The following is a 25,542-nucleotide window of genomic DNA, read 5'->3' as shown; positions in this document are numbered from 1 at the left end:
GTTCAGAGAGGAATAAGAAAGGCTCAGGCTCTTGGTGTCTAACATAGACATGGTGTCTGCCCAAGGAGGTACAGTTGGTAGGGTATTTGTCTAGCATGCAGGAAGCCCTAGGCTCAGTCTCCAGCACTGCCTAAAATAGCACCCAAGCTTAGGAAAACGTCTTGCGTGTCTTCATGCAAGTGAGAGAGGGTGTCTGGTTTTGGTTCATTCTGGAACGAGGCTCCTTTCTGCCCACAGACTCACTAAGTCTGGTTCCTGAACTCAGAAGACCAGGCAAGGGCAGGGACTGTCCCTGCACATGCACCAAGTGTCCGGTATTTACAGTAGCTTGTCAGCAGTCTCTCCATGCTCAGTGTTTGCTGAACAAGGGAAAAGCTGAAAGGCCGAGTAACAGTACAAATTCCAGGAAGCAATAATGAGGTTAGAGGTTTGGTTTGTTCTCATTGCACTTTTTAAAAGGCTGTACCAGGCTTACAGGGAACTTTAACTTAATCCTTAGGAGGCGCTGACTCTAAAGCAAAGAGCAAGGTAGGTCCTTTGTTCTAGAAGAAACCCCGGACTGTGGCACTGTTTGGTTTCTCTTAGGAATGGCTGCATCCTTGCTAAGGACACACGAGATTAGAATCTTCCAGAAGGCGTAGTCAGCTTTCTAGTTTTGTAAGATAGATGAAAATAGGAAAATGTCTTTGTTTTATGCCACGCAGAAGCTCATTACCTAATGGAATATTTGTGTCTTTCTGCTTTCGGCTTCTACTGAGACCCAGTAAAGATCCTTCCAAGTTCAGGACCATGTGTATATGTACAGTTCAAAAGCCCATGCACTTTGTAAGTCTTCTCAGACCTCCCTCAATCCCAGACACTTGGGGACCTTTAGCTTGATAAATCTATATGTCCTTGGAAACCAGGGTCTTCGAGGAACCACACCACTCACTCACTTTGGTTTTAGCCTGTATTTATGTTTTCTGTCTGCATCTGGGTGGAGGGGAATTGTCTTTACCTGTGCTAATTACATCAGAACTTGATTTAGAAGGACAGCGGCTCAATTGTACCTGGGATGTTTGGCAAGGCAAAAGTATCCTGCTTCTTTAAAAAAGGAAGGGGGAGAGGCTGAGGAAATAGTTCAGTTGGTATATTGCTTGACTTGTAAACAAGAGTTCCTGGGTTCAATCTCCAGAACATGAAAAGTTGGTGTGGTTGGGTGTGCTTGTAATCCCAGCACTGGGGAGGTAGGAATGGGCAGATCCCTGGGGCTCCCTGACTAGTCAGTTTGGTCTACTTCGTAAGTTTAAAGTCAATGACAGATAGGTCCCTGGGAATAACACCTGAACTTGCTCTCTGGCCTCCATATGCACACATTCATGTGTATACGCATACCCATCCCCATACACACAAACATATATATATATATATATACATACATACATACATACATACATACATACATGATTACAGATCTGGGTCCTTCCCACTTAACCGACATGCCTTGTGCTTGTCTTTAGGGTGACGCTCATAGACTTTTCTCCCACCTCATGCAATCTCTGCTATGAAATCTTCCAAGGTGATCTCACTTCTTCCTCCATCTGAGCAGGTATGATCCCTCCATCCCCCCACTCCAAAGAGGCCAGATCGCCAACCTTCCAGGCTGCATCACAACATAAAGCCCTCTGGGCCTCTGGCCACTCAATGCTCTTCCTCCCTCCCAAACCGTCTCTCATAGCTACCTCATTAGAGCCAACAGAGATGCAGGTTGATGATGGTTCATTGTGGGTTTTGTTCTTGTTGACTGCACTTTGATAGAAATGTGTTTTAACCAAATTATTGCAAAGCAATGTGTGTTGCACTGGTATAGATATTTGCAGCCAATTATGTTTAATGTGGAAGACAACAGCCAGACTACAATCCACCAAACAGCTCTGGCCTGCCAAGCTCCACTGAACCGGGACATGTTCCTGGATCTGATGGCTAGGGAGCCTCAGCTCTCATCAACAAGGTGTGTGGTAGACACTCCCCCCACCCCAGACAACCTGCCCACCCCCATCACCAGCCTCTATACCTCCCCTGTGTTTGTGGCCATGTCTTTGTCCTTTTCTCCCAGAGCAGTTCTATCTCTTCTCTGATAGCTGGGCAGAACCTGATTTGTAGCTGACAAGCTCCAGGAATCAGAAGAAGTAGGGTTACATCACAGCTTAGTCGCTGACTTGACTTACTTACGGGTGCAGTGCTTTGAAAATCTATGAGATGGAGGGTGTTATCTACCCTACATGTTGAAAATGAGAAGGAAACAAATAATATAATCGATGCGAAAGCATCCAGCACGTGAGCCAACGCATAGAAAGCAGTCAAGTGACCCATTGTCTGGCAAACTCAAGAAATGAGAGCTGTTAAGAATGCTGGTCTAAATTCAACAGCTAAGGGATGAGGATGCTGGATTGCTCTGTCAGGCTTTACTGAATGTCCACCTCAGGAGAGACCCTATTAACTGCCCTGAGAGGAATCACCGCCTCAGAGATGGGACCTTGATTCTCTTGCCTCTACCTCCCAAATGCTTGGATAACAGGTGTTACCAACACTTCCAGTTTATGCTGTACTGGGCTAGAACCCAGGGTGTTGTACATGTTAGATAGGCACTTTATCAACTGAGCTACACCCCCAATTATAACCCCAGCACTGGGGGACAGAGGTGTGTCAGAGAACTCACAAGCTAGCCATCCAAGTGCTGAGCTTCTGGTTTAGTGAGATGCCGTGTTTCACGAAATGACTCACAGAATGATAAAGGACGGCACCTGACATCCTGCTCTGGTTTCTGCATGTATCTGCATGGACAGCATCTGTGTACCCATGCACACACAACGGTTGATTGTGAGGTCGATTGAAAAATTTACCTTTCCATCTTTTTGAGCCACAAAATAGCTGTGTGTGTGTGTGTGTGTGTGTGTGTGTGTGTGTGTGTGTGTGTGTGTGTGTGTGTGTATTGTTTGAGACAGGGTCTTATTGTGTAGTCCAGGCTAGCTTCCAACAAGTAGAAATCCTCCAGCTTCAGCTCCCTAAATTCTGAGATCACAGGCATTTACCAGCACACCAGGCCACCTCAAATACATTCCTACTATAACTTACATTGCCATTTGTCATTATGCATGAGCGGTGGGACTTAAGTGCCATGGACTCAACCAGGTGTTAAGTCTTCTGCTTAGACTGAAAAGCTCCCTTGTTCCCTGCCAGGTAGTGATTCGCAGATGTCCATTGGCCTATGTTGTGAGCCTCTTGATTCCTAGCATCTTCCTGATGCTCGTGGACCTGGGAAGCTTCTACTTGCCCCCCAACTGTCGTGCCAGAATTGTGTTCAAGACCAATGTGCTGGTGGGCTATACAGTCTTCAGGGTCAACATGTCTGATGAGGTGCCAAGAAGCGCAGGGTGCACATCTCTGATTGGTAAGCAGCCCCAATGTCACCTGACACCCTCCTAGACCACTCCTGGCCAAGACCTACTCATCATATGGAAGACTACTGCTAACCCCCTCCTCTCTGCTCTGGTTCTTCCACAGGGGTCTTCTTTACCGTCTGCATGGCCCTCTTGGTTCTCAGTTTATTCAAATCCATCTTGTTGATCAAATTCCTCTATGAGGAGCGGCACAGTGAGCAAGAACGGCCTCTTATGTGCCTTCGAGGGGACTCTGATGCCGATGAGTCTAGATTGTACCTCAGGGCTCCATGTGCTGAGGACACAGGTTCGTCAGAAGCCTTGAGAACCCCCCCTCCCCGCTCCCCCAATCCTGTTTGCTTTGTTATACCAAGCACCTAGTTCTACTGGGGAAGCATCAAACCATGTCTGAACTGAGTGAATGATGGCAAACACTGGCTTTAAAGTGCCTGTTCTGTGTGGTTTCCTCTTTGAACTAAAGGCTACCTCCTGCTGGAGGTCATTTCAGCTTGAAGATCAGGTCTTCTGTCACCTCCAGTTTGCGTCATTTCCACAAGAGTGACTGAGCCATGAACTCAAAAGTTGTAGAATTCTGACATATAAGCACATACACACATGTACATCACATTCACGCACACACACACAACACAACACAACACACACACGCACACACACACACACACAGGTGGGGAGGAATAGTTGGATTCTGGTTGCTTTATACAAAGATCTTTAACTATCACCCTCACTTAGAAATCTCCTAGATAGATGCAGCCTCCACACGCCCCTCAACACGGTACAGCTCTGCCATGTTCCCTGGGTGTTCCCTCAGCGTAGCTGTGCCTCCTCTAACCAGCCAGGGTGAGAGTCCCCAACTCCAGCAAAGACTTTTCCTTAAAGAATAAGAACAAGTAGTTCCTGGTTCATTGAGAGTGTTTCCCTCTATTGCACAGAGTCCCCGGTCCGTCAGGAGCACCAGGTCCCATCAGATACTCTGAAGGATTTCTGGTTCCAGCTCCAATCCATCAACAACTCTCTCCGAACTCGGGATCAGGTTTACCAGAAGGAGGTGGAGTGGCTCGCCATCCTGTGCCACTTTGATCAGCTGCTCTTCCGAATCTACCTTGCCGTGCTGGGGCTCTATACTGTCACCTTATGCTCTCTCTGGGCACTGTGGAGCAGGATGTGACAGTGGAGACTGCTGGTCTCGCTTGATATGAGGTCACAACCCGTAGGGAAAACTGAACAGTGTTTGGAGAGGGTCTGAAGAGGGAGGGGTGGGTAGGTTTAAAAGACGCCTCTGGGATGCTATTGTCTCTTTTCAGTGACTCCAGAGACAAGCATCTCATTGGCTATTGACTGAAGCAGTAAACATATATGTTCCTAATAAAGATGTATAAACAGAATAGGGTATGCAGCAACAAGCAAGCTTTCACTCTCTGAACCATCAGCCACTGCTTACACTTGGGTTTAAGCAAGGTCTCTTACAGTCCAGGCTAACCTTGAACCCCTGACACTCAAAGCCTCTACCTTCCAAGTGCTAAGACTGCATGTATTGTGCCACCATGCCCAGCTTCATTTGGTACAGTCTGCTTCAACAGTCCATATGTCTCCTTGGCTTACGCCCTGCTCAAACCAGCTTAAATCCTCCAGGATCACCAATACATGGCTGTCTTCCTCAATTCTGTCTTTGGCCTCACATTGCCTTATATCCTTTTCCCTTGGTAGCCTCTTTAATCCCTGTGTGTATATGAGGAGGAAGAGGGACAGACAGATGACTGACTGACAGACAGACAGACAGACAGACAAATTATCTAATAGGCCACATGCTTCCAGCCCCGATGCTGAGCCTGCTTCTATCACTGTTCATTTGGGAGACCTCAGACTTCAGTTTGCCTTATTTAAAGCAAGGGCTGCTAATATTTAGTCTCTCCACATCATAGAATTATGAGGGCAAAGTCAAGCTCAATGGCATCTTGAAAAGTACATAATAGATGGTGAAAATAAATGTGAGACTTGCCTGCTATCAGCAGAGAAGGGCTGTGGTCTGAGTCTTTGGTGTGTGTGGGTTTCCAGTTTCTTGTTTGCTCTTTCTGCTCCCCCCTGCACCTAGCCTAGATCCCTAGAGTTCTGCACACAGGGATTCCGCAGGGATGATCACAGAACATTTCATTCTAGCTCACTGCTTGACGGACAAGTGTCTGATGTGCTTTCCCAAGTCAGAGGGACAAAATCTACCCATGGTCAGACATCCAGTTCCCTGGGCCTCCACATCTCTACCCATGACCGAGGGTGGTCAGACATCCAGTTCCCTGGGCCTCCACATCATCACGGACCGTGGTCCTCAGGAGACCAGTGGGCAGAATGATACAGCGAGGCTTAGAGATATTATACATCCGGGTTCTTCCAGCACAGGCCATGAAAGTCCAAAGCTGTTTTCTAGAAACCTATTCCAGGACTAAAATTGCCTTTAAAAAAAAATCTGCCCTCCCATCCCCACCCTGAAGAAAAAGAATTTAAATTCCAACAGCCTTTACCTGCACCCCCCTCTTTCATTACCTCCCAGTTAGTGCTCAACGCCAATTGTCCATGAAATTCCACTGCTGCCGTTAATGAAATGGGGAACACGAAAAGTTTGTGAACAGGAAGTGTCCATGCAAACTCCACCTGTTTCCTTCTTCACTTTCTATCTTTTTTTTTTTTTTTAACCACTGACCTCCTCTGCCTCTATGGTGTCGTTAGCTTCTTAAGTTAATCCTGGCCTTCTCTACTTCCTCCCCCTGCCATCAGAGGGGGAGTTCAGAAAGGCCTGACTGTGGCATTTCCTCCTTCCTAAACGCATGCTCGAGGAGTCAGAGGCAGGAGGTCTGGTCCATCATTGTTTACCCAGGGGAGCTTGAACTTCATTTCTCAGACCACAATTTGACTTTCTTGAAATGGATGCTATAAATATTTACTATCTCCATGTCACAGACTTCTGAGAGCAAAATGAAACAACTTAATGACATTTCAAAAAGTCAATAACAGATGACAATACAAACAGGGGACTCGCCTGCCATCAATAGAGAGGTTCCGGCCTAGAGCTTTTGGTGTGAGGTCTGATTTCCAGCATCTCTAGCTGCATTCAAGTAAGGACTCAGCTTCTCCCGACGAGTGAGGGGCCTTATAATAGGATCTAAGGTTCAAGGGCTGATGCCATCAACTGACCCCTTTGTAGTGGAGGGGCCTGAGAGAGACTTCGATTCCACATCCTGCCTAGCTCACTTTTACCGCACTTAGCATCACCTAGGCTCTTTCTAACATCCTCTAAGAAGCAATCCTTCCCTGGTGGAAGGTAAACTCTAAGTAGACTCCCTCTGTCTAGAGTCCCGCAGCCCTGACATCGGCTGGCAGCCCCAGGGCCAGATCTGCAGCCCAGAGCAGTGGCCCTATGAGCCCATGGCTCTACGCTGCTCCTGGGAGTGTGTGCTCTGCCCTGAAAGAAACATGGTTGCCCGCAGCCTGGTTTACGGAACGGCTTTAGCTCAGCTCTTCCACATGCTTATCCTTCTCATGAGTTTTGTTTCAGAGACGAAGGAAACCGAGGAACAGAACAAAAATGGGATTCTCCCAGCTGCAACTGCTCCTGCCATCTGCTGTCCCCCATTATCTAAGAAATCACAGCTCCAGGGTAATGGGTTGAATACAAAGGAAAGCACAGGTCCTGGGCTAGCCAAGACCCCTCTGCTTCATCTTACTCTCTCTGCTGTGGTGACCTCCCTGAGCATGGTAGTCTGTCTTTTTATTCATTTTGTTGTCTTGATTTTTTTTTTAAAGATGGGGATCTCATGCACCTCGAACTTGCTATGTATTTGAGGATGATATTGGTTTTCTGCTCCTCCTGTCTCTACCTCCTCAACAATGGGGTTATACGCTTGCTTCACCACCCCTGGCTTTATATGGTTTGTAGAATAAACTGAGGGCCTGTGCATTCTAGGGAAGCATCCTGCCAACTGAGCATCATCCCCAGTCTTTTTGTGTGGCAAATACCGAGGTGACAGAGGGTGCCCCTTGCCTCCAAGGATACCCCCACAGCCTTTTACAGACCACCCTTTTCTAGGGTGGGAGCAGAAAAAGAAGCTGAGCGTTTTAGCATTTAAATCTCCATCCACAGCAAGTCTCTGTGGCCTCACTGCCTGGGTTAGAGGGTGAGAATCAGGAAACATACAGTAGCCATGAAAGGAGTATGGCACCAAGACAGAGTTCTTGCATGGCAGGAAGTCACCCAGTACACATTCTAGGGCTTGTGTGTGTTTACTCTGGGAAGGACTGGCCTCATCCTATCTCTTGCAGTCCTACTATGTGTCCAGGGACCCCCCTCCCCCGTTCTCCTTGTCAGCTTGCCTAAACCCGTATCTATCCTTATGCCTTGTCTATGTCCCATTCAGTTCCCTGACTTTGGCTCCTTGGATGTTGCCACTGCTCAGTTCTGAGTTATTTACCTGCAGAGACGGTGAAAACTTCATAATTAGCTGAGCCCCAGCATGGAGGCTTTTATGAGCAGCTACGTCCCCCACTGCTCTCTGCTGTCCGTAATTGAAATGACCCACACCAGTGATTAGATTAGGGGGCTGAAGGAGCCCAGCATGACATCCCCATCCTCTCCCCTGTCCTGTTGGGGAAGTGATGTAGTTAAATTTGTGCTTCATTTGGCAGAGGCCATAAAGCGGGAATCACAGCTCGGCTTTCTGCAGGCGCTGGAAGACACTGCTGGGCTGTAGGCAGTAGGCTCCAGTATGGGCTCAGGCGGAGGGAACCACTTTCTCACCTCTACCTTGGTTTCTTACCTTTCCTTTCTTAGCATTCAGCTCCAAAGACCTGGGAACCCACCTGAGCCAAATGAGGTTACTGGCCATCCTCAGTATCAGTGGGGCCCAGGCTATGTGCGGACAGCCAGTCTTTGGTCCACTCTGTTCTTGGTCCTCCTGGTTACCCACTCATCCTCTTTGCAGAACTTCAGACTGAGAGCTAGAAAAAGCAAGTGCTGCTGGCACTTGCTTTCCCTGTTTCATTGGACAGTCTTGGCTTCTCAGCTCCAGGTCCAGTAGAAGCCTTGTTGTTATTGTTCTCCTCCTCCTCTCCTCCTTCTCCTCCTCTACTCTTCCTCCTCTTCTTCTTTCCAGGTATGTCTTGTGGCAGCTCCATCCCCTCACCTTTTGAGCCTTTTGAGAGGCAAGGTGGAATCTGGCGTGGCACAGTAGCAGAAGTTTATCTACATTCCCTATTGGTCTGTCCTACTCACACCATCCAAACTCCTCACTTAATTCTCCCTCCCCATAGCTATCTTCCTGGATGCTGCACACCAACTATACGAGGTTCTCTCTGTTGGATCAATTCGTTCAGGTTCCTTTAAAGTGGACCCATCATGGCGCACACATGCAGAAGAACAAGTTCATACCAAACTTTCAGTCTGCGGAGGTTACATCCCTGGAGGGGCTGAGCAGTACGCCAGGTAGACTCAAAGCTAGAGTCAGCTTGTCTCCTTTCTAGAACAGCCATTTTTTTTTCTTTTTTTCGGAGCTGGGGACCGAACCCAGGGCCTTGCGCACCCTAGGCAAGCGCTCTACCGCTGAGCTAAATCCCCAACCCTAGAACAGCCATTTTACTTAATGGTATATCAAAACAACACAAAACAAATACACAAACCAAGCAAACGTAGATTCTGTGAACTAACAAGGGACGTCTTGCATTCTAGACTTGTTTTATTGTGTGTGTGTGTGTCTCACAGGGATTAAACTCAGGTTGTCCAACCTCACAAGAGGCTCCATTAGCCACCGTGCTACTTAGCCAGCCCCTTACCTCTGCTTTAAAATATGGCATATTAAGTTGGACATGGTAATGCACATGTGTAACCCCAGCACTCAGGAGGAGGGGGCAGAGGCAGGTTTGTAAAGTTCACCTGGGCTGCATGGTGAGGTCTTAAAAATAAGTATCACTTAAAAATAGAGAAATAGTTCAAGGGTTAATAAGACTTAGAGCTCTTGCAGAGGACAACCGTGTAAAGTAAACATGGGTCTCATAACCACTCATAAAACTTCAGTGCCAGGGCATATGACTCCCTCTTCCAACCTCTGCAGCCTTCTTTATGTGTGCAATGTGCACACATCTATCCAGAACACATACGTACATGTAAGGTAGATAAATAAATATTTGTTAAATAAATGCTACAGTGTACTAGTAAGAAAAACATCTGGGCTACAGTGTGATTAGCAGACCAAGGACTTACTATCAGGAAAGATCTTTTATTGAGCACCGTTCTCATGAGTGGGAGCCATACTACGTCATTGTAGAGTGGGTAGTGTGTATCCCAGAAAATGCTGAATTTCATCACAGGTGCTGAAGACGAAGGAAGGTACGAGAGCCTTAACTGTGGTTTCTGTAAGAAGAAATAGAGGAGTCAGGGGACATAGATTTAGCACGGGCTTTGAATGATAGTCATGGCTATGTCAAGAAGGCTATCCCTAGTAGTCAGACACTAGACTTTGGGACGAGTAGAGTAGGTGCCCATCATCTGGAACACAGGAACTCATAAGAAGGTTGCAGAGACAGGGTACAGGCTTTGGCTTGGTGGCTCACATTTGGACAAAATGCTTGCAGCCTAGCCGTTCACCATGCCTAGGGAGTGGCTCACTCTGGGGGAACAGTCTCTCCAGTATCAGAAGGACCCTAGATGTCAAAGCACCAGCGTACATAACGTAAAAGTGGTGGTCCTTCGGCCTGCTCTGAGGGTTCCAGAAGTACAAAACCTCTTTCTTCTGCTTTTCTGGGCACTTCAGTGTAGCATGCTACAAAACTTAACGGTTGGCTTCAACAGAGGAGACAGTTGTACACTGAGCCATGCATGAGATGAAGGGTTGCTTGAGGGGAGCAGTACCCTACAAATCAAACTCATTCATGCACCCACTCACCCTTTGGCTCAGTAGCATCTGCTCCGTGTGTTAGGGACCTGGCTCTGTGCCAGCAGAGCTCCCCAGAGAGATGCTCAGAGTGCACAGGGCTTCAAGGGGCTCTCTATCTGACAGAGTGATGGTATAGACCAGAAGAGCTTTGGGGGCTCAGAATCACATTTGGGCTTCACTGCAGTACTTCTTAAAGCTGTCACACTTCGTCTGATGAAAACCTGCTGGTTCGGCTCAGGCTGCCTGGATATATAAAGAAATATATCCAGGTGCCCACAAAGGCTATCAGGGATGTCAGCTGCCCTAGAACTGGGGTTACTGACAGTTGGAGGTGCTGGGAATGAAACCCCGGTCCTCTGGAAGAACCTGAAGACATTCCAGCAGCCTCTGCCTCCTCAGGATTCCACCAAGTCCCAGTGGCACAAGGCTAGGGCCCAAGTCATGAACACGCAGAGCTCTAGGGAGTAAATATTCCAGATTCAGGTTACCAGGTTCAAATCTGAGCACTGGGTCCAGAATCCATACCTTTGGACTGTCCACTATACTCAGATACTCCATGGCTCTGACTCTGGCACTTGTACCCTTGATCTTTACTTCTTTGTGTGTGTGTGTGTGTGTGTGTGTGTGTGTGTGTATGTGTGTGTGTGTCTGTGTGTGTATCTGTGTGTGCACACACTTGTGTGTGTACATGCACGCAGCACACGTGGCTCTGTGTGTCTGTGTGGTATGTGTGTGCATGTGTCTGTGTGTATGTATATGCGTGTGCACACTTGTGTGTGTACACACTTGTGTGTATGCATGCACATGTGTCTGTGGGGGGTATGTGTGTTCACATGTGTACATTTGTATGTAGAGCTCAGAGGTCAACATTATGCATTTTTTATCACCCTTCACCTAGTTTTAGGAGGTAAAATCTCTCATGGAACCTGAATTTTGTTGCTTCAGCTCTCCTGGCCAGCAGCAAGTGCCAGGAATCCTCATGCTTCTCCCCATATAGAACTCCCTGGGGCTATGCCCGTGTACTATCACTTCCAGTTTCTTACACATGTGTGTGTGTGTGCACACGCATGTGTGTATGTACATCTGGGTGTATGCATGCACTAGTGTGTGTGCATGTATGTGCGTGTGCACACGCATGTGCCTGTGCGTGATCCAAACTCAGGTCATCATGCTTGCACGCAGGCTTTTAGTTCACTGAGGCATCTCTCAAGCGACATTTCATAAAGTACAGCTTTCTGTGTGACTGGAGGGAGAGGTTAGTGTCACAATATGTGTTTTGATTTCCAACCAGACACTCATGGCTCTAGGCAAGCTTATAAAGTCATTTCGGATCCTCAGGGCTCGTTGTTTGCTTCCAGTATCATCTGTTAATTTAGAAAGCTCTTTGCTGAGGTGCTGAGACTTACTGAATGTCAAGCCTGTGCCTGGCACAGTTGACACTCTTTCTCAGCACCTCAGCATCAGGCTGTTTTTGAGAGTCCAGGGTGAAGGTGGGGGATGGGGAGAGAGAGACAGAGAGAGGCAGACACAGACAGTCACACACAGAGACAGACAGACAGACAGACAGACAGAGACCCAGACTAGCTTCGTCACTTCTTGGGAACCTGTTGGAAGTACAGGTGTGCCATCTGAGTTCAAGCAGATCCCTGTGAGGTGTGCTTGCACACTCATCCACACGCTACTCTGGGGGAAGCGGGGGTTCTAAGGAACGACAGGATTACAGGTGACTGTGGGGTTCTGGGAGGCCTGAATAATTGGGCGCCGGGCATTCAGAGATAGAACAGTGTCACTTGGAGTCCACTATGCTACCAGGGCAGCTGGGCTCCGGGGCACCTGCCAATCACTGCACTGCACTCGGTAATCTCTCCTCTGCACAATCAGATCGGTCAAGCACCCAGTGCAGCTGGGCCTCTGAATTATAGGCTGTGGGCAGATGGCTGTCCGAGGAAACAGCCAACGAGTGTGCATCAGGCCCCTTCCTCTGGCTTCTGCTCCTGACAGCAAACACCCACTTTCTCCAAGGAATAAGGCTGTGACACATCACATCAAATGCTTACTGCCTCAGAGCCCATTCCCCGCCTTGCTTAGGGAAAAACCCTGGACCTCCCTGCCCTCCAATGTATGATTCTTGTCTCTGACTGGTATAATCCTCTTGTTCACCACACCCCTCCCATCTCAGAGCTAGGAGCCACAGAATGTTGGGTGAGGTAAGTCTGAGACTGCAGGGAACATAAGGTGCCATCCAGGGTTGGGGACTTAGCTCAGTGGTGAGGCGCTTGCCTAGGAAGCGCAAGGCCCTGGGTTCGATCCCCAGCTCCAAAAAAAAAAAAAAAAATAAGGTGCCATCCACCCTCACCTCTGGTGTCCAACGCACTGTCAGTCCAGTAAAGGTCATTCTGGGAGTGGGAAGGGCCTGGGAATCCCAAGTGTCAACCAGGCCACGATGCTGCCACCACTCCTGTCTCTTGCCAGGGCAAATACCAGGAGGAGGCATCATAACTTTGAGTCCCTGATGCCAAGTAGCCCATTTTCCCAGTTACTGCTTCTTCGTTCTGGTCCCTGAGAGAATGAAAACTCTCTCCATTTCCCATCTTCCCCTGCAGGCAATATTCAAATACCCATTAGGTTTTTTTTTTTTTTTTGGTTCTTTTTTTCGGAGCTGGGGACCGAACCCAGGGCCTTGCGCTTCCTAGTCAAGCGCTCTACCACTGAGCTAAATCCCCAACCCCTACCCATTAGGTTTTATGGGGGCATTTCTTCCAGGGCTCCAGGAGATGGCTTCACCCTAGATCTAAGGCCACCCTGTAGCCTGCGTGTCTTCTGGGTACTCCTCATACTCTGGATTTTCTGCTACCCTGAATTAATTCTCCTTGACAGCCTGGGTTTCTCCTGGGCAAAGACAAGACTGACCATTGTGGGTTTATAGACTTGAAGTCTCTTGTTATTTTGGATAGTAGTGGGCATGCATGTATGCATGCGTGTGTGTGTGTGTGTGTGTGTGTGTGTGTGTGTGTGTGTGTGTAACACAAAATCTCATTCTGGAGATGTGGCTGGGAGGAGATATTATCCTAAGATTATGATAAAGATGACAGCCATGACGTTGGGTACAGAGACTGCTATCTGCAGGCACTGAGATCCGCTTGAGATAGGGAACAAGGCTAAACAGACTAATAGTCACTGAGCCTCTGTACTATGGTCAGGTTCTAACCTTAGTCTCTGAGGGGGTAAGGTCTGGTGATGATTGAGGCTGTGGTAGAGATCATGTCTACTGTCCACAGAGCCCTGGGTTTAATCCCCAGCACCCTACAGATTGAGTGTGTATTATTCGGGAAGTAATGGCAGGAGTATTTGAGGTTTGCAATCATCTTCAGCCAGCATAGCAAGTTTCAGACCAGCTTGGGCCCCAGGAGACTGTTTTTAAAAAACAAAGAGGCGAGGGTGAAGAACAGTGGGGACTTGTGAGTTGGGTACAGAAGCACATGTCTGTAGTCTCAAATTTTGGGAGGCTATAGAAGAGAGATGGCCAGTTTAAGGCCAGTCTGGGGTACATGGTGAGATCCTGTCTCAATAAATACAAATACAAGCAAACTCACATCGCAACAAAAGCAAGTCAGAAAATCAAAGCAAACAACAAAAGCCACACAATTTAAACACACACACACAAACACACACACACACACACACAGAGAGAGAGAGAGAGAGAGAGAGAGAGAGAGAGAGAGAGAGAGAGAGAAGCAGCATTTGTGCTGGGGGTTATGGGATGGGGCTGTCTGTAGAATGGAATGAATGTTTCCTGTTCCTACTTCAATAAATTGCCACAGATTTAGTGGCTTAAAAACATCACACATCCATTCTCTTATAATCTGGGGGTCATTCTTCAAAGCTAAGATGTTGGCAGAACTGGTCCCTTCTGGAAAGAAGGCAGAACAGGTTCTTTCTGTTTTCCAGCTTCTAGAGGCCACCTGCCTTTTTTTTTCCCCTGGTGGCTCCTCCCTATTCGCCAAGGCTCCACACTCCAGCTTCTGTTTTCGTCTTCTCCTTCCTTCTCAAATCTGCTTCCTATGAAGAGACTCATGGTTACATTTAGGGTTGACCCAGTGTATTAGCTACCTTCTTGTCACTGTAATCAAATACCGGACAGGAAGCCATTCGACCTGTAAACCGGACATCTGTGTCACCCCCTCTGAGGTTCATGAACATCCTGGAAGGAAGACAGTGTGGGAAGAATGCCACAGCAGCTGTAATTACTTGCATGAGACCTGTACAAGATGAGGCCTGCCAATATTCCATCCGGGCATGGAGGCGGGGTTACTGAGGTTCAGCCTCTAACAGAGGGGCTGATCACAGTTAATGGCCACTAGGGGCAGAGGATTCACTTTATTTGGTGGTGTGGCCACTGATAAGTTGTGCATGCTCCTAGGGTCTTGTGGTAACCCCAGGAGAGCCATGCTCTGTTAATACTCCCCCACCAAACCATACTCATGCAAGCAATCCTAATAAAAAAAAAATCCCTCAACTAAAACCCAAACAAAAACAACAAAGGGACAGGAGAGTAGAAGGTGACTCCTTGGGAAGAAGAGATTTAACACTTAGGAAGATGAGAGGATAATGGTGTGTGTGTGTGTGTGTGTGTGTGTGTGTGTGTGTGTGTGTGTGTGTGTGTGTGTGTGAAAATGTTTGAAATATATTACACATATCCATTAACTTGTAGGATAAAAAACTAAATACAAGAAGCAATTTAAGTAAGGAGAAGTTTATTTTGGCTAACAATTTGAGATGAGTAGTCTATTCTGATGGGAAAGGATGGCTGAGTGGGAGTGGCTTGAAACCCTGTTTCCAGCACTGTGAGACTATGAATCTCACACTGTGACTCTTCACGGACCAGGTAGGAGAGAGGGGGCAGGAAGAAGAGCTCATCTCTAAGCCTGGAGCTTCCTCCCATCCCTGGTATCCTACTTCTCCAGCTAGGTCTGTCAGGTCATCTCAAAAGAGCACTGCCACCTGGCATGTACACACACGTGCTTGTGCAGGTATTAATATTCAAACTAGGACACCCTGATAATCCAGTTTAAAATCTCATCTCAAAAACCTTCACTTAATCACAAGTACAAATCCTGTTTACCACCAAACGCAGCAGTCATAGGTTCCAGAGATTAGGACCTGGGAATCACTGCTCATGATACCATATTGAGCCTATAGATGAACTGGCTAACAAAGAAGCCAGTTACAGAGCCAGTCACAGAGCCAGTCACAGAGCCAGTCACAATCTAACTCTCGCTGGGGCCTCCAGAATAGGGCTTCTTCAAATTCATATCCAGAGTTAGGACTTGTGGAGACTCTAGGAGAGCTCGTGTATACATTCAGTGCCCAGTAATTAGTACTGCAAAGCAGTAAACATGTGGTAGAATAAACCAATGAACTAACAGATCACCAACATCTACAGGGTCCTGCGAGTGGTCCTTTAACCCTGTACCCCACAATATTTATTAATTGTTGTAGCAATTTTCAATTCCAACTTGGGGTTTCTACTCCACCTTGATCATTCAGTTCCCGAATAAGGATAGAGAGACACATGCCTTTTATTATTTACAATAAGTCATGAACAGCACAAGAGTTGAGCAGATTATCCACCTTATATGCCATTAGAATCTACTTTCCTATCAATAACCCCAAGGTATTACTTACTGTGTTTCATCTGGGCTGCCCTTAACCCCAAATGGCTGACTCTCAGGTCCACATTGTCATGACTCACCTAACCCATGGCAGCTTCTCCCCCATTCACCTTCTTCTAACCTACCCCTTCTCTGACCTCCAGCCTGGGAATCCTAAACCCCACCTATGTCTCTTCTTCCCGCTATTAGTTGTCAGCATCTTTATTTACCAACCAGAAAGAACTTGGGGACAATGTCACTTAGTCCTTTGGGTCTCTGTGTGGACTCACTCTCTCATCTCTGGGGCAACCAGGTCTTGAGGAACCAGTATTAGCACTAAAATACAAGCAGCATCAGGCCAATCCACTACAATTAATCATCTACTGTATGCTAGTCTCTGTTCTAAACAGTTCGGGTACATCAATAGACAAAGAGATCGTTCTACTCAGGGAACTAACATTTTGTTGGTGTCAGGAGACAATAATTAAGTCTTGTGCTATGCTGTGAAGTAACAAGGCCTGGGCAAAAGGGAAAGTAGACAGGGGAAAGATCCCAAACATGTTTAGTATGGGATAGGATAGGTGGGGGTATTAAAAGGACTATCCACAGAAGCTGGGCACAGTGGCAAATGCCTTCAATTCCAGCAGTCAGGAAGAGGCAGTAGACCTGTGAGTTCAAGGCCAGCCTAGTCTGCATAGTGACTTCTAGACCAGTCAGCCACATAGTGAGTCAGGAAGAGAGGGAGAAGACAGAGACAGAGGCACACAGAGAGACAAAAACAGGGAGATGGAGACAGAGAGAAACAGAGAGAGATGAGAGTGATTTCTGAAGAAACAAAAGGAGCTGTAAGGAGAGGTCTCAGCCTGTCTTGAAGATGAAATCTCAGAGACCTTTTACTGGGACATCATATTGCTTGAATGGTGAGGTGGGATGGAGTTTGGACTAGATATTTGTCTAAAAAACCAAGGTGTACCTGTCCAGTTGCCTTCTAAACATTTGTGTTTACTCCCAGGGGTTATTGATGTCATCTTTATCTTGGAGGAAACTGTTTTTCCCCAGCTGGTAGTAGTTATGGTGTGGACTCACAACCAGCCAAGCTGCTAAGAAATAAATGACTCTTACTCTGACATGGGGCCCTGTGCTCAGCCATAAACGAGAGAAAATAATCGAACACCTATACACCTTCTCCAAAACTCAGAGAATATCGAGAAAGATGCAGGAAGAATATGAGAGACAGGCAGGTAGGGTATTGTGTAGCTATTTCCTTCAAATTAAAACATTCTCTTTTGATAAGGGAGGAAGGTTCGTCTTCCATGTGGGCTTTTGGTAATGAAGCTGCTTGTGAGCCACCCATGGGCCTGTCACCAACCCCAATAAACTCACTGGTTCACCAAGTTAGACTTGGGTGAGATCATTTGTTTGGTCTGTTGTTGGGGGGTAAATGATATTTGTTTATATCTCCCCTAGAAAAGCCATCCAACAGGAGTATCTTTCCAATTCCTTCTCAGGCCCAGAGGAGGCAGGCAACAATCCCAGCTTCAACGCTCCTTCACTATCAGCATCCTTCCCGTCTCAGCTAACTGGCCACCCTAAGAGGGCAGGCAAAAGGAGCCCTAGAGTCCAGGTAGATTTGCATGGCCCTCCTACTTTTCTTTCTTTCTGATGTCATTAATTCAACTGTTCATTTCTGTAGCCTCTGAAAGCATGTGAATGGCCAGGTTCTGCCCCCCAGACTACTCTAAACCCTGTGTCTCAAGGGATTTCCAGCTTCTCAATAGGCAGGTGGCCAAGCTCTGCCCCATAGAGTCAGAAACAAAACAAAACAAAACAAAAAACAAAAATCAGGCCACAGAATCCCACCAATCCCTGAGCTTGCCCCAACATCAGGCCACAGATTTTCACCAATCCCTGAGCTTGCCCTAAGATCAGGCCACAGATTTCCACCAATCCCTGAGCTTGCTTCAAGATCAGGCCACAGAATCCCACCAATCGCTGAGCTTGCCCTAAGATCAGGCCACAGATTTTCACCAATCCCTGAGCTTGCCCTAAGATCAGGCCACAGATTTCCACCAATCCCTGAGCTTGCTTCAAGATCAGGCCACAGATTTCCACCAATCCCTGAGCTTGCTTCAAGATCAGGCCACAGAATCCCACCAATCGCTGAGCTTGCCCTAAGATCAGGCCACAGATTTTCACCAATCCCTGAGCTTGCCCTAAGATCAGGCCACAGATTTTCACCAATCCCTGAGCTTGCCCTAAGATCAGGCCACAGATTTTCACCAATCCCTGAGCTTGCTCTAAGATCAGGCCACAGAATCCCACCAATCTCTGAGCTCAAAATCCCACCAATCCCTGAACTTCCAAGATCAGGCCACAGAATCCCACCAATCCCTGAGCTTGCCCTAAGATCAGGCCACAGATTTTCACCAATCCCTGAGCTTGCCCTAAGATCAAGGCCACAGAATCCCACCAATTCCAGGCCACCCTGAAAAGTTCTCCCTTCCTCCAAGAAAACCTATAGAAAGCTTGCCTCCTGCTCAGTTCTCTGCTGTTTCTCCTCTGGGCAGAGGCAGCCACTCTCTTGTGTTTTTTTTCTTTTTTCCAATAAATCTCTCGTGTGAAATTTGTTGTGTGGTGTGACTTTGTGGTATTTCTTTACTTCCAGCTGCCAGGATAACTTTCCCTTCAGAGCTACACTATTTCCATAGGGGAAACCTGTCCCCATTTACAATTTAAGCCTATGGATATTGCTGGAACAGCTTCTGTGTGGCAAGCCTTCTTCTAGGTTCTGAGAATCCGACAGTCTTGCAGGGCTTACATTCCAGAGATGAAAGACTAGTAAGCAAGATGAAAACAGTAAAGTACATAGTATCCCACACAGAAGGAATTTAGAGAGATTAGGGGCATAATCTAGATAAGATGGTCCAAGAAGGTGACCTTTGAGAAGAATCATGGTCACTCAAGACAAGGAGCAAACTTTTGCTTCCCGTTCTCTCATTTTTATTCCCAGACTCCACCTTGGGCCACTGTATAGGCTGTATAGCTTCTTGGTGTTTGAAATATAATGTGGCGTAGGGGTATCTTGGTGGCTGAGCCAAGGGTACCCCTGAGACATTAAGCTATGCAACAGGTATGGTGCAAAAAGGACCTGGAGAAGGGATAGAAACAGACAGGTGGACATGTAGACAGGCAGACAGATGGGGAGCAGAGCCCTGAGGATGGAGAGCGGGGACAGAGTGGGAGAGAGAAGGGGCCCAGGAAGAGAACAGAGACAGGGAGTGCAGAGAACAGAGAGACAGCTGGGGTGGTGGGCTGGTCCTTTCAGCTACAGCACATATCTGACACACCTGGCAGCAACAGGTCAGGGCCTAAGCTGCTGCTAGGTCCCGAGAGCAGGCCAGTGGAATTGCTTGTATCCTAACACTTGGTATAATCCTTTTTGGCTGTTTTTAATTCTGCTAAAGTGTTTCTTTCTTTTTACTTCGCTTGAAAGGAGTTGGTTCCCTTTTTCTACCCTGTGGGTCCCAGGGATTGGTCTTACATCCTCAGCCTTGGGAGCAAGCACCTTTATTCACTGAGCAATCTGATCCTTTAATCCTAACAACAGCCTATAAATGTATACACGGCTACATCCAACTCAGACCTGGGAGTAGCAAGGTTAGACACTTTGGAATTACTAGAGATTGGATGTCTGTGCCCCTCAAACATCGATATTGATGGAACTTAGCCTCCAGTGTGATAGCTGTAGGAGGTAATACTTTTTGGAGGTGACGAGAGTGAGAGGCAGAGCCCTCTCAGATGTGAGTAGTGTCCTTAAGCAAAGGGTTCTAGAGACCAGTTAACATGAATTGTGGTTTTCATAATTTCTGTGAGGTGGAGAAAGAGGATGGAGGGGTGACATACATCATTTGGGCCCGGTCACACTGTGTCACCTTATAGTACCAGATTAATAAGTGCGGAAAATGTTGCTGTCACTGACTTTGATAGACAAGCAAATTTAGCAGACGGGGCAGCTAGCACATCATTGCATGGCAGGTATGCCTCAGAGGCCTAGACAGTTTGGCTGGTTTGCCCAAGGTCACACTGGCTTTCTGGGATGGAGTAAGACTGGGCTGGATCCTATCCTGGCCAAATGCTTACCACCTCGTTTAAGCTTTTGTCTGTTTGCTTGTTTTTTGTTTTTGCCTCTGTTTTTCTGCATTTAACATATGTTTACGATTTAGTAGCATAAGAAGATAGACAGTGGGAGTAAGTCTTCCTTCTACCCCACCTTCTAACAGCACCCGTCCAGAGGCAACAGCTATTACAGCTCGTTGTGGTTTTTCCTTCTTCCTGTCTTATCCCAGTGGGAAAGGCAGAAGACAGAGTCAGATCTTCAGGAGTGTTACCCTGCCCTGATTTAGGATTATGAGCCACGCACGGACACCTTGACTGAGCTCCTCGGTATCTTGGAACCATAGTCCTTCACCTATAAAAGGAAAACCACATCTCTAGCCCAGAGTACCAGGAGTTCAGACAGAATGTTAAGGCAAGTGCATTGCAAGCCCCTGCAAGCCCCTTAGTGATGTATTGATGTTGGCAATATCTCTCTTCCTGGCTTCTCTCTGGAGTAGCCTAGGACCATTCATGGTGTTTATGTTTCCGCCAAGAGACCATGCAAAAGATGGGTTTGGATAGGGGACTTATTTCCACAGGAAAAAGGCAATGATTCAATTTGTACCAAGTGCAATTAAAGTCAGAGACTGGAAGAGGCTTTGCTTTAAAATCCCAAAGAGGATCTTCGAGGTCCGTCTTTGAAATTTCCTCAGAAAATACTAATTATGACACATTAAAGTTCTGCTTCTCCCAGAAGCAAAGAGATAGATAAGATAGGCCCTCCAGAAATTAGAATTCGAGTAAGAGAATAATTTGAGGCAAACCAATATTTGTTCAGTTCTAAGGTCGCCAGATGGATGAATGGTGACCCCCACCCTCCCCCGAACAAGCAAGATAGCCTGCATGGATCCTTCCTCCCTGGGATTCATTAATTCTCTTGAGAGAAACTTAAGCCAAGTGACCTTCTGCCCCCAGCCTGAGCTCTGGGGTCCCATATGGGCTCGTGGCCTGCTAAAGCCTGCCCTTCTAGGAGCTTGCTAATGTAGGTATGCAATTAAACTGACCCTCTGCCTTGGAGAGCACATCGGTGGTGCTATATGGGGCACGGGAGAGAGCTGCTACCTTTAAGTTGATGAGATGAATCAAAAAGGCTGGAATTCAGAGAATCTGGGGAGTGGATGGGAGTTTTTCCTTCCAAAAAGGAGGCATACCTGAGGGGCGGAGTCATCCTCTTTGAACCAAGAATTGGAACGAGGGGGAAAAAAACGGCAAATGAAAGTAAAATATGAATGCAAACATATTGCTTCTAATTTTGAAACTTAGATTTAAAATAAAAAGAGAAAGTAAAGGAAAACCATTTTCTGATCCATCCTACGAGGTCAGTACTGCCCTAACAGCAAAATCTGAAATGAGGCCTCCATCTTTCCTCACTGAGGCAGGGAAGAAAGACAGGAAGGCCAGGCAGTGTCACCAGAGTCCTCAAGTCCTCTGGGGCTTGGCGAAGGCTTATCAAAGAAAGTCCCCGAGTTTAATGCCATGAAGATCTCCATCTGGGACACAGCTTACCCTTCTCTGCAGCTTCTCTCAGGCCATTGCTGCCACCGCCACACTGTCCTAATGCAGGACAAATTCTCCTCCATCCCTTCTACTCAGCGTGGATGGTGAAGGCTGGCCACACATTCACATATGGGATGGGGAGAGTGTGAATCTCACGCTGTAGCCCAAACTGACCTTAAACTCGCTCAGTCACCTACACTGACCTCAAACCCACAGCAATCCTCCTGCCTCAGCTCTCCAAGTACTGGGATTGGAGATTTGAGACACCCCTCTCAGCTCACTGTGAGTATGGGCTAAGGACAAGGAAGAGACAGGGAGCAAGCAGAAAGGTAAGTAATGGCTGAAGTCTAAACTCCTGGGGCTGAGAGTTTCTGGTTCTTTAGATCTACCCAGCGCTTCTCAGGGCTCTGAAATAGCCCAGAGTCACACGAGTGCTGGACAACTCCACAGACCCCTTGCCGGCTCTCTTCTCGGTTTTGTCTGTGAAAAATGGCAGCACCAATACCTCAGCCATCACTTAGCGACAGCTCCAAAGTCATCACGACCTCCCCAGGTTGCCATGGCATCCAGGGGAGAGTTAGAAAAGGTGGCAGCACCTGGCGACAGGTGAGAACAAGCATTCCTGTCCTCCAGTGATGTCCCACTATCACTCCCAATGCCATCATAAATATGGGACCTAAGCTCCAGCATCACAGCTACAGGGGCCACATGTCCCACGAGGCCTCAGGCTTGCCGGGAGCAGAATGGCAGAGTGTTTTTTAACTTACCTTTAGCTAGGGAGAAAAAACAAACCCAAGCTTTGTGCCTGGTCACTTATTTTCTACCCTTGTTCTGTTTGTTTGTTTACAGTTTAGTTGGGTTTTGTTTTGTTTTGAGACAGGGTCTCACACAGGCCAGTCTTGCTTGAAGCTCAATATAGAGCCAAGGATGGCCATGAACTCCTGAGCATCCTACCCTACCTCTCAGGTGCTGACGCCATATCCAGTTTATGTGATCCTGGGAACAGAACCCAGGGTTTCGTGCATGCAAGGGGAACAGTCTACCAACTGAGCTACAACCCCCATCCCCCACCTTTCATCACATATACTTATTCTAGTCTTCAATGAATATAGCTTTAAAATGAAGCATGATGGGACACATTTGTAATCCTACCATTTGGGAAGAAAGGGCAGGAAGATCAGGAGGAGTTCAAGATCATGCCCAGATGTTTGCATGTATAGTAGGTTCAAGGCCAATCTGGACTACATGAGACCCTGTCTTAACCCCCTCCCCAAGTAGAAATATATTTGGTAGTCCTTTAGAGCCAACCCAAAGACCCTGTCTTTCAACTAGCTCAAAAAAGGCATGAACCCCATTTCCAAGATGAGGAAGAGAAGGGTATAGGGGCCAAAGCCCAGTCAGCCTGGGTATATGTCTTAGTTAGGGTTTGTATTATTGTGAAGAGACACCATGACCAAGTCAGCTCTTATGAGGACAACATTTAATTGCGATTGGTTTCCACGTTCAGAGGTTCAGTCCATTATCACCAAGGCAGAAACATGGAAACATCCAGGCAGATGTGGGGCTGGAGGAGCTGAGAGTTCTACATCTTCATCTGAAGGCTTCTAGGAGAAGACTGGCTCCCATATGGTTAGGAGGAAGGTCTTATTGACTACCCCCACAGTGACACACTTCCAACAAGGTCACACCTACTCCAACAAGGCTACACCTCTGAATAGTGCCAGTCCCTGGACCAAGCATATTCAAACCACCGCAGTATAAATCAGGAGAAAAAATGCATTCAGATTAACCTTAGATTATAATTGGACTATTAAAGTCATGTGTTTGTGTGTTTGCCCATACCCTCTGCCACACCCTCCCCTCCCCAGCCATTTAACTTTGGACACTTTGCCTTGCCATTCTCATTTGTACCTAGGGAATAACTATTAACATCTTCTTCATAGAAAGCAATGAGTAACCAAGACCAAGAGTCTTGCACATCGTAGATGCTCAACAAATGGTTCTGTCTTAGTTGGGGTTTCTATTCTTGTAATGCAACCCCATGACCAAAAAATAAGTTGTGGGGGAAAGGGTTTGTTTGGCTTACACTTCCACATCACTGTTGATCACTGGAGGAAGAGAAGACAGGAACTCAAGCAGGGCAGAAAACTAGAGGCAGGAACTGATGCACAGGCCATGGAGGGGTGCTGCTGACTGGCTTACTTTACATGAATCACTCAGCCTGCTTTCTTATAGAACCCAGGACCAGTAGCCCAGGGATGGCCCTGCCCACCGCGGGCCGGGCACTCCCTTGGTCATTAGTTCAGAAAAAGCCTTACGGCTGGATCTCAGGGAAGCATTTCCTTACTGAGGCTCCCTTTTCTCTGTTAACTCCAGCTTGTGTAGAGGTGACACACAAAAAATAGGTACAGTGTGGGCTTGTGCAGACATTTCAAGGATCCAGAGCCTTGTTGGCACAAAAGTGAAAGTCATATGTTATACAACAAGGGGGGAAATAACCAGGAAAGGAGACCATCTCTTCCTGTTGAGAATGCCATTCTTCCTTTTCTCTCTTTCCTATGTCCGCCATTGTTGTCTCTTTGAGTAGAGATCGAGTACATTGCCAGATGTTCCCCATCCTTCCATAACTATATCTACCCGAACTAACAATCCTAGAATCTTTCAGCCTTTATGCACCATATGTTCGGTCCATGGAGCTGGGAGCACCTGTCTGTTCTCCTAGCCTGATACTCAGTGGGACGAAAGTGGGTCCTGCGAGAATCATTATTAGCGAAGACTAAGCCTGGAGGACAAGGAGACCGAGGGCTCCATGGAGCCCTGCCCACAAGGTGATGGAGTTCGGCACCACAAGGACAAGCCAGACAGATGCCTCTCTCAGTCTTTCCCTGGCAGGCGGGGCCCACGGTGGGACCAGATGTTGCCACTGGTCACAGTTTTTGTAAGTTTATAGGTTTTAAAAGGTCAGGATCTTTGGCGGTAAAAGTTTTACAGACCAGTAAAATTTACTGTGGAAGACGCAAAACCAGCTGCAATGGAAACTCCTGGAGGCAGGAGCCTGGCGGACCTCAGCTCTATCCCAAACCAGCTGTGGGGATTAAGGCACGAACAGGTGCCTCAGCTAAGTTCTGTGCCCGATGCCGTCTCCGGATGGGTGACAACACTCTCCGGGCACGTATGTCTGTGAGTCCGACCCTCCTCCTCTAGTGCCGGGAATATTGGACACAAAGAGCCGTGCCTGTGGGTCCTGCACTCTGAGCTTTTCATTAGGTAGACTGGCTATATCCGAGTGTCTGCTTCCCCTGCCTGGGAGGAGCCCGGCGGTCTGAAGCAGAGCCCAGGAATCAAATTAGCCAGGCCTCTGCTGTTCCCTTGTCCCCACCGGCCAAGGCGAGTTCATCAGGGCCTCACGCTAATTCTTATCTTGTTTAAAAGGGGCAAAAGTGACTCCGCAGCTTCATCTGAGGCAATTTACACCCGGCCACTGGCCACGGCTCCAAGTTCCCTCTGTCTATTGTGCCATCAAATCCATTATTAGGACATTTCTTCGGGGGAAACTTGATTGCTGTTCTATCAGTGAGGCTCCCGGGCAATCTATCTCCATCTGAGGCCGCGGCCTGCTCGGCTCCCTCTAATCCCGTTATCTGAGGGACTAATTCTCTAATGCGCACGCTGCATACAATGTATCCGCTTTCTCTCCTAACCCAATTGGATGTCCCAAAGGATTCCAGTACTGAACGCAGAAATGAAGGCTTAGGGCCCGTGGGACAGGGTGTCCAGTCTTTCTCTTGGCATTCTTTTATTCTTAGTGTTAAAGATCGAATCCAAAGCGGCAGTTCTCAACCTGTGGGTCGACATCCCCTTGGGGGGGGGGGTCACATATCAGAT

General features: G+C 47.4%; 1 protein-coding gene across 1 annotated transcript in view; it reads left to right on the top strand.

Annotated features, from left to right (window-relative positions):
* Window positions 1-4,605, top strand: part of Htr3b (5-hydroxytryptamine receptor 3B) — a 29,891-nt gene extending 25,286 nt beyond the window's left edge. The window contains exons 7-9 of the mRNA XM_032911255.1: window positions 3,220-3,430; window positions 3,544-3,726; window positions 4,370-4,605. Of these exons, the coding sequence (XP_032767146.1) occupies window positions 3,220-3,430; window positions 3,544-3,726; window positions 4,370-4,605 (630 nt within the window). The remainder of the gene's footprint in view (window positions 1-3,219; window positions 3,431-3,543; window positions 3,727-4,369) is intronic.
* The last annotated feature ends 20,937 nt before the right edge of the window (window positions 4,606-25,542 follow it).

The sequence above is a fragment of the Rattus rattus genome, chromosome 8 (assembly GCF_011064425.1).
Source record: "Rattus rattus isolate New Zealand chromosome 8, Rrattus_CSIRO_v1, whole genome shotgun sequence".
Classification (NCBI taxonomy): domain Eukaryota; kingdom Metazoa; phylum Chordata; class Mammalia; order Rodentia; family Muridae; genus Rattus; species Rattus rattus.
Note: the sequence above shows the minus strand (reverse complement) of the source record. Positions and strands in the feature narration are given on the sequence as shown.